General features: G+C 37.4%; 1 protein-coding gene across 1 annotated transcript in view; it reads left to right on the top strand.

The window, feature by feature from the left end:
* Nucleotides 1-12,109, top strand: part of phlpp2 (PH domain and leucine rich repeat protein phosphatase 2) — a 68,197-nt gene that overhangs the window by 39,917 nt on the left and 16,171 nt on the right. Inside the window, exons 7-10 of the mRNA XM_079436303.1 lie at nucleotides 4,758-4,904; nucleotides 6,187-6,417; nucleotides 9,839-10,041; nucleotides 10,130-10,190. Coding sequence (XP_079292429.1) covers nucleotides 4,758-4,904; nucleotides 6,187-6,417; nucleotides 9,839-10,041; nucleotides 10,130-10,190 — 642 coding nt within the window. The remainder of the gene's footprint in view (nucleotides 1-4,757; nucleotides 4,905-6,186; nucleotides 6,418-9,838; nucleotides 10,042-10,129; nucleotides 10,191-12,109) is intronic.

The following is a 12,109-nucleotide window of genomic DNA, read 5'->3' as shown; positions in this document are numbered from 1 at the left end:
TCAATAGGCTGTCAGCATAAACTGGGTAGTGGGTAGGCTTTTAAAGTTGGCATGAAATGGGAATTGGGATTTTCTTCCTTAGTGCAATGGCTTCTCAGTCGAGAAATTGTTACTTGAAAACAAATTTTTACTGAAAATCTTAAAGGTGGGGTAAGCGATTTCTGGAAGCCAATGTTGATATTTGAAATCACCAAAACAAACACGCCCCTACCCCAAAAGGGTCTCGCCTATAGCCTATGCAACCCAGGCAACGATTAGTTCTGTGAAACATTAGCCTCTTTTCCACCGAAATTACCTGAAACAATATGTCCCAGGAACCTTTTTTTCTGCGTTTCCATCACGGTCTAAACTACCGAGAAGATTAGGCAAATAGTCTAGTGACTTAACGTTATATCAGAAGGACTAACCGAGGTTATGCTCCTCTCTTCGGGATACATGAGCACTGAGCGCCCGGTGATCGCATGGAGCTCAGTCTCTGAAATCGGCAAAGCACATTTTCAAATAGGCACTGTTTTTATAAATAAACCGCAGATTTGAGTTTTAAACAACTACATTCTCGCCTGAAATGCACGCTTCCAGTGTAGGCAGACTTTAGCTGTTGCGGCGCGCTGCGTCTGGTGTAAACACGTTGTTACTCACCTATCAGAAAGAAACAAAGCAACCTTGGCGTCCGATCTCAGGCCTTCTGCTCCTCGAGTTCTCTCCAGCGCTGGAAAGCTGATCCGATATTTACACGGGTCCTACTTCTTGCCTTATCGTTCCACAGACGTTTTCCTCTGTTTTTTTTATTTATTTTTTTATCCGCCATCTCTATCTTTCTGTCGCTCAGCTCCGCTGTTCACTGAGCGCTCTCTCCTCCACATCATGAGTAGACACGCCCCTTACTGCTGATTGGCTACAAGTTTGTTTTGGTATTCGGCCCCGACACGGTTTTCTAAAACATTTTTGAAAGATTACATACCCCACCTTTTAAAGTACTAAAGTAACTAAAATTAAATAAACTAAAACTAATAAATAAAATAACTCCTATATACATATTTAAAAAAAATGACAAACAACAAAATGGTTGGAACTTTAAAATGTTAAATTAAATGAAAGGGAAATTATTAAAAGTAAAATCTAATTCAAAATCTCTATCGGTCTATCTCTCTCTATACTATAATACACTATAATAGCATATCAGTGATACTAAATGACACTTAACTGCAAAATTCCATAAATGAACCTTGGAAAAAATGCAGCAGCCAATTAACATTTGCATATTACAAAATTAAAATTGTTCACATTTTAAAAATGTGAAATCTATAAATATTGCTTTGGCAACTAAGTGAAATAAAATAAGTTTAAGTACTAAAACTGCTAAAAATAAAGATGAAATAACTTTATTTTTATTATTATATCTCTCTCTCTCTCTCTCTCTCTCTCTCTCTCTCTCTCTCTCTCTCTCTCTCTCTCTCTCTCTCTCTCTCTCTCTCTCTCTCTCTCTCTCTCTCTCTCTGCCTCTCTCTCTCTCTCTCTCTGCTTGTCTCAGCTCTGTCATATATTTAGTAACTGTGTGTGGTGGGCGGTGCAGGATGCGTAGGCTGATTTTTTTTTTTGTGTGTGTGTGAGCCGAGAGCTCAGCATATGTTCTGAGTCAGGCTGCCACCTCCACGGCTGTGTCATCGCCTTTCCTCCCATCCACATCATTCACTCATATTAATGTTTGGTGCTGTAGTGGTTTTTGTGATTTTGTGGTGTCGGGCGGTTGCTCTGGGCTGGACAAGCGCTCAATGGTAGTCATTCGTCCATGAAGAGCCCTGTCTGACGGTGTCATTTGCCTGTGGTAACAAGGATACAAAGGCCATTGAGCCAGTACCCGGAAACAGGAGTGTGGGAAATCAGGCAGGAGAGACCAGGACAGGCATGCAATGATGTCACTCGGTTTGAAACGAGACTTTGAGAGTAATAGTCATTTATAGCGCAAGTGGTTGTTTTATTAGTTCTCTTTGCTAAGCCATCACTGTTTCTGTTGCTCATATTTATAGATTTGAGCGAAGCCATAACCCTCAGCTCGTCCTACGCTGTTTGTGCTACAGACATGAATGAGATTTAAAAACAAGCCGCTTGGTGAGGAGAGCTGTGCTGTTACTTTTCTAAGGGATCAGACTTGAAGATGCACAGCCATTCAAAAGTTTGGGGTCATTTGTTATTATTATTTGAAGGAAAGAAAGGAATTAATACTCTTATTCAGCAAGGACAATTTTATTTAGCAGAAGTGACAAGACATTTATAACGTTGCAAAAATTATTATAGTTAAATAAAGATTTCAAATAAATGCACAAATAATCCATATATATATATATATATATATATATATATTAGTTAGTCATGGCCAAAAATATCGGCACCCTTGGTAAATATGAACAAAGAAGGCTGTGAAAATTAATCTGCATTGTTAATCCTTTTGATATTTTATTTAAAAAATTCACAATCTAAACTTTCATTTGGATAATAAGAATTAAAATGGGGGGAGATATCATTATGAAATTAATGTTTTTCTCAAATACACGTTGGCCACAATTATTGGCACCCCTAGAAATTCTTTTGAGTAAAATATTGAGTAAAGTATATTCCCATTCATATTCACAATTTTGAGCACTCCAAGGTGATTATGAACATGAAATTATCCAGCCGTGGCTTCTTGTTTCACAGAAATATAAATAGGAGGGACAACAAAGCCCAAATTCCCTTAATCATCCATCACAATGAGAAAAACCAAAGAATAGGCCTATATTTCTGATGTGCAGCAAAAGATAATTGAGCTTCACAAATTAGTGAAGTGGCTTTAAGAAAAGAACTAGAGCAGTGAAAATTCCCATTTCCACCATCAGGGCAATAATTAAGAATTTCCAATCAACAGAAAATGTAATGAAACTGCCTGGAAGAGGACGTGTCTATATCGTCCTAATGCACGGTGAGAAGGAGAGTTTGAGTGCCTAAAAACTCTCCAAGGACCACAGCTGGAGAATTGCAGGAAATATCTTGGGGTCAGAAAACCTTAAAAAAAAAGTCAAACAGCTCCTACATCACCACGTGCTGTTTGGGAGGGTTTCAAGAAAAATGATCCTAGCTCATCCAAAAACAATCTCCAGCATATTCAGTTATCAGACACGACTGGAACTTCAAATGGGACTGGCTTCTATGGTCAGATGAAACAAAAAAATTAGCTTTTTAGCAGCAAACACTCAAGATGGGTTTGGTGAACACAGGGATAAAAAGTACCCCATGTGTACAATAAAATATATACTGCTGTATTTTTGATGCTGTGGGCCTATATTTCTGCTGGAGGTCCTGGACATCTTGTTTAGACACATGGCATCATGGATTCTATCAAATACCAACAGATAAAGAATCAATAAGTGACTGACACTGTTAGAAATCTTATAATGGGCCATGTTTGGATCTTCTAACCGTACAATAATCCAAACACAAACCTCAAAAACAACACTAAAATGGGTCACTGAGCACAAAACCAAGCTTCTGCTGGCCATTCCAGTCCTCTGACCTGAACACTGTAGAAAATGAGTAGAAGAGAAGCACCAACATGGAGCTGGGAAATCTGAAGGGTCTGGAGTGATTCTGGATGAAGGAATGGTCTCTGATCTCTTGTCAGGTGTTCTCTAACCTCATCAGGCATTATAGGAGAACATTTAGAGCTGTTAAACTGGCAAATGGAGGTTTCAACAAGTATTGAATAAAAGGGTGCTGTTAATTGTGGCCAACGTGTATTAGAGAAAAACATTTCATAATGATATCTCCCCCCATTTTAAATTCTTATTCTCCAATGAAAGGTTAGATTTTTATGACTTTTTAAAATAAAAGATCAAAAGGATTAACAATGCAGATTATTTTTTTTTTTTCTGTTTAATATTTTTTTGTGGAAACTTTTTTCAGGACTCTTTGATGAATAGAAAGTTTAAAGGAACAGATTTTTAAAAAATCTTTTGTAGCATTATAAATTTAGTGTCACCTTTGATCAATTTAATGCATCCTTGCTGAATAAAAGTATTAATTTATTTTAAAAACAATGGCTTTTGAATAGAAGTGCACATATATTCTACCTTGAATGTTACTTTTGGACTTGAATATGTAATAATGGAGAGATGCATTTTACAGTATATGGCAGATTACTTAATTTTTATTTTTAATATTTATAGAATGTTTGATGTTTTTCCTGTCCTTTAGTCGATTGTCATACCTGCTAAATTCACTGAAAGAAAACCTCCCCATGGGATAGTAAATATGGTCTCCCAGAAGAGATATTGTCTACATTTGGATCAAAACTATCTCCATTGAACATCTTTCTTAATTTGTCTCCAGGACACGTCTTTACAGAAATGTACAATAGTTTTATGCAAGATTCTACATTTATTAATAAAATAATTTTATTTAAAACAAAAGCATTAATAAATTGCTGTTAACAAATTAATATAAGTACTTATTAGAATCAGTTAACAAATGAGTAAATTAAATTAAACCGAAGGACTGAGTGATTGAGATCCGGTATGTTTGTGTATTGGCTGTATGGAGAATTTTTTTTTTTTTTTTTCTCTCCCCTCTCCTCATAATTGCTGGTCTTATATATGTAGAGAAACAATTTGCTTGCTCTCTAAATGCATTTAATGTAAATCCATTATGCATAAGTGTTTCTCATGATAGAGTCGTCATCATCAGGAAATAAGTGTGTCCATTAAGAGCACTGCATATTTCTGCAGATTTGCCCAGCTGAGGAGCTTAAATCTTTCTCACAATGGGCTGGGCGTCTTCCCGGAGTCGCTGTGTGAGATCCAGACACTGACGGAGCTCTATCTGTCCTGCAACGGCCTCAGTGCCATCCCGGCCCGCCTCGAAAACCTCCAGAGGTCAGCACACATCACACCACCTTACTCTGCACAACACACCGTCTGTGGCTGCTCTTTTGGCCAGAGTTTAACTACATAATACACCGTTGTTTGTTTGTCGCTGTTGGTGTAGCTGATCTAAAACCGAAAACTTGTGCTCGTTTAGTTGAACTCAAATTTCAAGTCCCTGATCCTTTTTGTTCCTGCCAAAGTGACCTCTCTCTTTTTGTAATCAGCTCGAAGTGCACAAATGGGCCGTGTAGGTCATTTGAAAAACATTGCACAACATAATGAGCGCGATTATGGGTTATAATCTAAATAATCTTTTGATTTGCATGATTGTGTTTAAAATATTCAGTGCTTTATAGCACCGCTGCTCCTGCAATTACAGTCCGCTATATTCAAGTGCTCTCCCAAAGAGCCTGTCAAACGAACTTCTTTTTTTCACCTAAATGAGCCAGTGAAATGCATGAAGTTCAGTCGTGCATATTACGCTTGCTGATTAAATCAAGCATAAAAATCAGCCTAGTTTTACTGCCCTCAGCTCAGCTTTATATAGGAGGTGCTCTGAACATGACGGAGGCCTGCAGTGGAGTCTTACTGAATGAACAGGATAGTGCCGAGCATACCGCTCAATATTACTGCCCTGAAAACAATTAGGCTATATTATATACAATTATATAATATATTATATTATTCGGAATGAATGAAATCTCTAATTATGTTGCTTTAAGTGTTAAAAATGTACTATTATATTATAAAGTTAACCATTATGAATGAAGTCTCTATGTTGCTTTAATAAGTTAACCATTATAATATGTATTATATTATATTATAGAGGATTAATTTAGTAAAGCAACATTCTGTGAGGCCATGCATTCTTGTTAAACATTGTTTATAGGCATCATGTAAAGAGGCAACAGATATATAATGGAAAAAAAGACACCAGTGCTCAATAAATACATTTATTAATAATAATATGCATACATTTGGCAGTTAATAAAAAATGGTTCATATAACAAACATAGTTCTTCAGCATAACCGTAACTGTAGCCTTGTAGATTTTCTCTATGGCCAAAAGTTTGTATACATAAAAGGTCTGTAACAAGGATAAAACAATCTAATCGCATGGAATGTGATTTTGTTATAAAAGAAGTTCAAATCTGTTCATTTTAATAAAATATCCATGCCTATAAATATAAACAATATTGACAATGTAAAAACTAGCATCTTTAATATCATAGTAACCACTTTATAATTTTCCAAATTTAAAAGCGGGTTTGTTTGGCTGTGATCTGCTCAGCTTACAGACGCTGTGTTTGGATGGAAATCGCTTGGATTCTCTTCCGGAGGAGCTGGGCAGCCTCACGCAGCTCTGCAGCTTGGGACTCTCCTTCAATGACTTCCCTCACGTCCCCGGCGTGGTGGAGCGCCTCTGTGCCCTGGACAAGCTGGCGATGGCGGGGAACAGGGTGGAGATTCTGGATCTGTGCAGCCTGCTACGAATGACTCACATTAAGAGTATTGATTTACGGTGAGCCATTAGAAACATCTCTCCATATCCATCCATCTCTCTCTCTCTGTGCGTCATGTTGTCGGCTTTACCTGCCTCCATCTCCTTCTGTTTCTCTTCTCTCTCTTCTGTCTGTCACCTGTCTGCATTATTACTCTTAGCTCAGACTTTATGCATAATGTAGGATCAATATACAGTAGTTATGTAATAAGATCAGCTATCGGTAAATCACAGAGGTGACAGCAGCACAGCTCTGTCACACACAGCCAGACTACAACACTCAAATCTGGTGCTATTGCACATTATTCTGACCAAAAATGCACATTGGAAAAGACCATCTGAAAACAGCAAACTGCAGCTGGATGCTTTTCTTGTCATATATGGGCAGTGAAATGGATCAGACCACAATAATAGATTGATGTAAAAAATGTTTTTAAATAATAATGACTATCTAGCAGAAATGCAGAAAATGTTTATAGATACTGATTGTACACAGACATAACATAATGTACAGTTCGAATCAAAGACTTCAAGTTTTCCTACTAGTTTTTTTTATTTATTTGAAGAAATTAATCATTTTATTCAGCAAGGATGCATTAAATTGGTCAAAGGTGACAGTAAAAACATGTATAATGTTACTAAAATAAATAAATGCTTTTTTTTTAACTTTCTAAATTCCTGAATATATATGCATATGTGTGTGTGCATGTATGTATGCACGTATGTATGTATTAATATAATACAATATAAAAAATCAGTTTCCACAAAAATATAGCAGCACAACTGTTTTCAAAATTGATAATAATAAGAAATGATTATTGAGCAGCAAATCAGCTTAAGATTTCTGAAGGATCATGTGACACTGAAAACTGAAATAATGATGCTGAATAATCAGTTTTGCATCACAGGAATAAATTACATTTTTAAATATATTCACATAGAATTTTTTTTTATTTTATTTTTTTTATAATTTCACACTATTACAATTTTGTTTTTAATCCAATAAATTAAGCCTTGTTGAGCATAAGAGACGTTTCTCAAAAATGCATATTTAAAAAAAAAAAAAAAAAAAACTCTTTTGAATAGTAGTTTCTCCTGTAAGTGAATAGTAAATAGTAAGTGAATATAGTAAATTCTCCTGACTAAATCTGAATATCTTTCAAAGATTTGATGTTACTAAGACATTTTAATTTATTTTGTTTAAAAGCACTTATAAACAAAACTTGTCATAACACAAATCTTAACCTGTATGGCTTTACTTCCAGCATCGTAACACCAGATGATCAGGATGGAAATGGTGATTTCCCTCAGCGTTTGGCATTTTTGAGTGCAATATGCATCAGACGGTTAGTAAACGTGCTGTGGGCGTTCTGATGTTAAGACTGCCCTGTCACTAACAGTCACGATTGCTCTTCTCATAAAGCCTGTGGTTCTGATGGCAGCTCACAGTCTGTGACTCACCTGAGAGAGAGAGAATGAGTAAGAGACTGAGGTTTGTGGATTTTCTGGGTCCTGACTGCACCTGCTGTGGATTAGAAATACAGCCAGGCTCGTAGCGCAGAGCTGAGCTGTCGTGGGAACTCGCGCCGGGCCTCAGAGAGAGACCGAGGCGTCTGTCACCTGAACAAGCTTTGAGTTTTTCTGCTGGATTATCCCACCACTCAGATTCCACACATACTCGCCCATCTCACGGGCAGAACGAGTGCAAACAACAGATGTGAGGGGGAATTCGAGTTCACGGGGGGCTTCGAATAAACAAGAAAAGGTTTAATGCGCCTATTATTTGGCCCTGATCGTCATTAGCCAACTGTGGCGTCTCTCATAACGGGAAGCTGTTCAGTTCAATGCAGGGGAACACGGATGAAACATTGTGAAGGTCATTGCTGGTTCTTTCAGGCTTGACTTCCACAAAATGTCACCTAAACATCAAGTCAATATGCATTTATATATGTAATATATGGAAGAATATTCAGTGTATTTGCTGTTTATAATATAAAAATATTAGCTAATAGATTGGGGTGAGTAATATTTTTTTTGTTTTTGAAGAAGTCTCTTATGCTCACTAACACTGCATATATGTGATTAGAAAATACAGTAAGAACTGTAATACTGTGAAATATTTTTGCATTTTAAAATAACTTGTATTTTTATTTTTTTATATTAAAATATAATTTATTCCTGTGATGCAAAGCTGAATTTTCAGCATCATTACTCAAGTCTTCAGTGTCACATGATCCTTCAGAAATCATTCTAATATGCTGTTTTGCTGCACAAGAAACATTATTTCAAGCATGGTGATGGATATGACAATGTTAATGTATTTGGTCTTGGCGGAAATAGATCTGCTACACTGCTGCTGTTGGTTATTGCTGTAGTTGTAGATTATTGCTACAGTACAGGAACTTGCTACTGCCAATGCATATGGCGATACGGTACCGTGAGTATTTAAGACATAATGCTGCTGCACAAATAGCATATAAAATAACCGTAGCAGATCTATACAGGTGGAGCTGGGGAAGGTGGAGGGCTTCAGAGAAACTCTGAAAGCACACTGCAGGAATCTCAAGTGAATGCTAGCCAGCCATGTAAATGCAAGGCAGTAAGCTCATTGGCTGCATATGCAGCATGAACCAATCACCTATCATCAATTACGTTAACAACCCATCAGCCTGCGTCATCTAGAGTTTCATGACTGGACTATATATTTTTTACTAATGTTGAAAACAGTTGTGCTGCTTAATATTTAATAGTGTAGGTGTAACATTTTTATATTTATATTTATATTCGCTATTAGTAATGTATGTAAAAGATCTCCTAATATGCTCTCATTCCCTGTTGGCAGTTAGTGCAACATTAAGCACGTTTTTGCAACCTTTATTATTTGTAAATTCTAGAAATTATATTTAGCATATGTCTGTACACGTTTTTTGTCTGTGACGCTATAATTACCCTTATTCTGGATTTCTGAAATCTTATTTTTATCAGACAGGAAACTGGATTTTTATGAAATCTCTGACTTCTCATTTTACCTTCATGACTCAAATAAATCAGCGAATGAATGTTGAACTTGTACATTTACATTAACCGTTGAAAAACATTTTTAATATAAATCGATTTAATATTTCAATATTGAATTATATTATAACAGTATTCAATATTGAGTTATTTGAGAATTCATTATTTAAAAAACAGCAATGTAGCACTTAGGTTTTTTTGACTGCACAAGCAAACTCTACAGTAGACTTATTTTCTGAGCTTTTTAAAATAAACATAAGACAAGTACTCGATCCGTGTTGTCTCAGAGCTCCACTCTGTTTTTATCATTTTCTGTCCATATTTTTTATTCATTTCTTTGTCCACCAACATTATTTTTGCCGTTTGGATTCTTCACTTGGGTTGATCTTCAGTATATATGCAGCTGACATTAGGTCTGTGTTTGTAGGTTAAATGGCCTCCGCTGTGTTAAAAGCGACACTCTGGAGCCGGTAAAACATCTCGCGCAGCTGGACCTGAGAGACAACCAGCTGACGTCTCTGGACCTGAGCTCGGCCTGCAGTCTGGAGACGCTGCAGTGTCAGAGGAACCAGCTGGGAGCCCTGACGCTCAGCGGCTTCATTCTGCGCACGCTCCACGCCAGTGACAACCGTGAGTACAGACCTCCACAGCATCGTTTCTGAACCAGAGGATTCCCTTCTCAGGCCTCACCCTGTGTTATCACTAATATCTTTCATAGGTCTGACCACAGTCAACATCTACCCTGTTCCCAACCAACTCACACATATGGACCTATCAAGGTAACTGACATTAATTTTGTGCATATTGTCTTTTGAATCTGTTGTGAAACACACATTTCTACCAGCAAATACAGGTCCTTTTCAAAAAATTTGCATATTGTGATAAAGTTCATTATTTTCTGTAATATACTGATAAACATTAGACTTTCATATATTTTAGATTCATTACAACACAACTGAAGTAGTTCAAGCCTTTTATTGTTTTAATATTGATGATTTTGGCATACAGCTCATGAAATCTCAAAAAATTAGCATATCATGAAAAGGTTCTCTAAACGAGCTATTAACCTAATCATCTGAATAAACTAATTAACTCTAAACACCTGCAAAAGATTCCTGAGGCTTTTAAAAACTCCCAGCCTGGTTCATTACTCAAAACCGCAATCATGGGTAAGACTGCCGACCAGACTGCTGTCCAGAAGGCCATCATTGACACCCTCAAGCAAGAGGGTAAGACACAGAAAGAAATTTCTGAACGAATAGGCTGTTCCCAGAGTGCTGTATCAAGGCACCTCAGTGGGAAGTCTGTGGGAAGGAAAAAGTGTGGCAGAAAACGCAGCACAACGAGAAGAGGTGACCGGACCCTGAGGAAGATTGTGGAGAAGGACCGATTCCAGACCTTGGGGGACCTGCGGAAGCAGTGGACTGAGTCTGGAGTAGAAACATCCAGAGCCACCGTGTACAGGCGTGTGCAGGAAATGGGCTACAGGTGCCGCATTCCCCAGGTCAAGCCACTTTTGAACCAGAAACAGCGGCAGAAGCGCCTGACCTGGGCTACAGAGAAGCAGCACTGGACTGTTGCTCAGTGGTCCAAAGTACTTTTTTCGGATGAAAGCAAATTTTGCATGTCATTCGGAAATCAAGGTGCCAGAGTCTGGAGGAAGACTGGGGAGAGGGAAATGCCAAAATGCCTGAAGTCCAGTGTCAAGTACCCACAGTCAGTGATGCTGGTGTTGGTCCACTGTGTTTTATCAAGGGAAGGGTCAATGCAGCTAGCTATCAGGAGATTTTGGAGCACTTCATGCTTCCATCTGCTGAAAAGCTTTATGGAGATGAAGATTTCATTTTTCAGCACGACCTGGCACCTGCTCACAGTGCCAAAACCACTGGTAAATGGTTTACTGACCATGGTATTACTGTGCTCAATTGGCCTGCCAACTCTCCTGACCTGAACCCCATAGAGAATCTGTGGGATATTGTGAAGAGAAAGTTGAGAGACGCAAGACCCAACACTCTGGATGAGCTTAAGGCCGCTATCGAAGCATCCTGGGCCTCCATAACACCTCAGCAGTGCCACAGGCTGATTGCCTCCATGCCACGCCGCATTGAAGCAGTCATTTCTGCAAAAGGATTCCCGGCCAAGTATCGAGTGCATAACTGAACATAATTATTTGAAGGTTGACTTTTTTTGTATTAAAAACACTTTTCTTTTATTGGTCGGATGAAATATGCTAATTTTTTGAGATAGGAATTTTGGGTTTTCATGAGCTGTATGCCAAAATCATCAATATTAAAACAATAAAAGGCTTGAACTACTTCAGTTGTGTTGTAATGAATCTAAAATATATGAAAGTCTAATGTTTATCAGTACATTACAGAAAATAATGAACTTTATCACAATATGCTAATTTTTTGAAAAGGACCTGTATTTTTTTCTGTCCAAACCTAAAGCGAAAATGCTACACAATGCACCAAAATCTCAGCCAGATGAAGCATTTATGATGTTTAATGCACCAATTTGGACCAACGAAAAAATAATTTTTGCACATTATGGTTCAGCTGGTTAATAAATGTTAATCGAATTGTTAATTAAATGTTAATTGAACATACACACACACACACACACGTGTGTGTGTATGTGTGTGTATTTTTATATATATATATATATATATATATATATATATATATATATATATATA

The sequence above is a fragment of the Barbus barbus genome (genome assembly GCF_936440315.1).
Source record: "Barbus barbus genome assembly, chromosome: 2".
Taxonomy (NCBI): domain Eukaryota; kingdom Metazoa; phylum Chordata; class Actinopteri; order Cypriniformes; family Cyprinidae; genus Barbus; species Barbus barbus.
The sequence above is the reverse complement of the archived record's forward strand: the minus strand, read 5'-3'. Positions and strand labels throughout refer to the sequence as shown.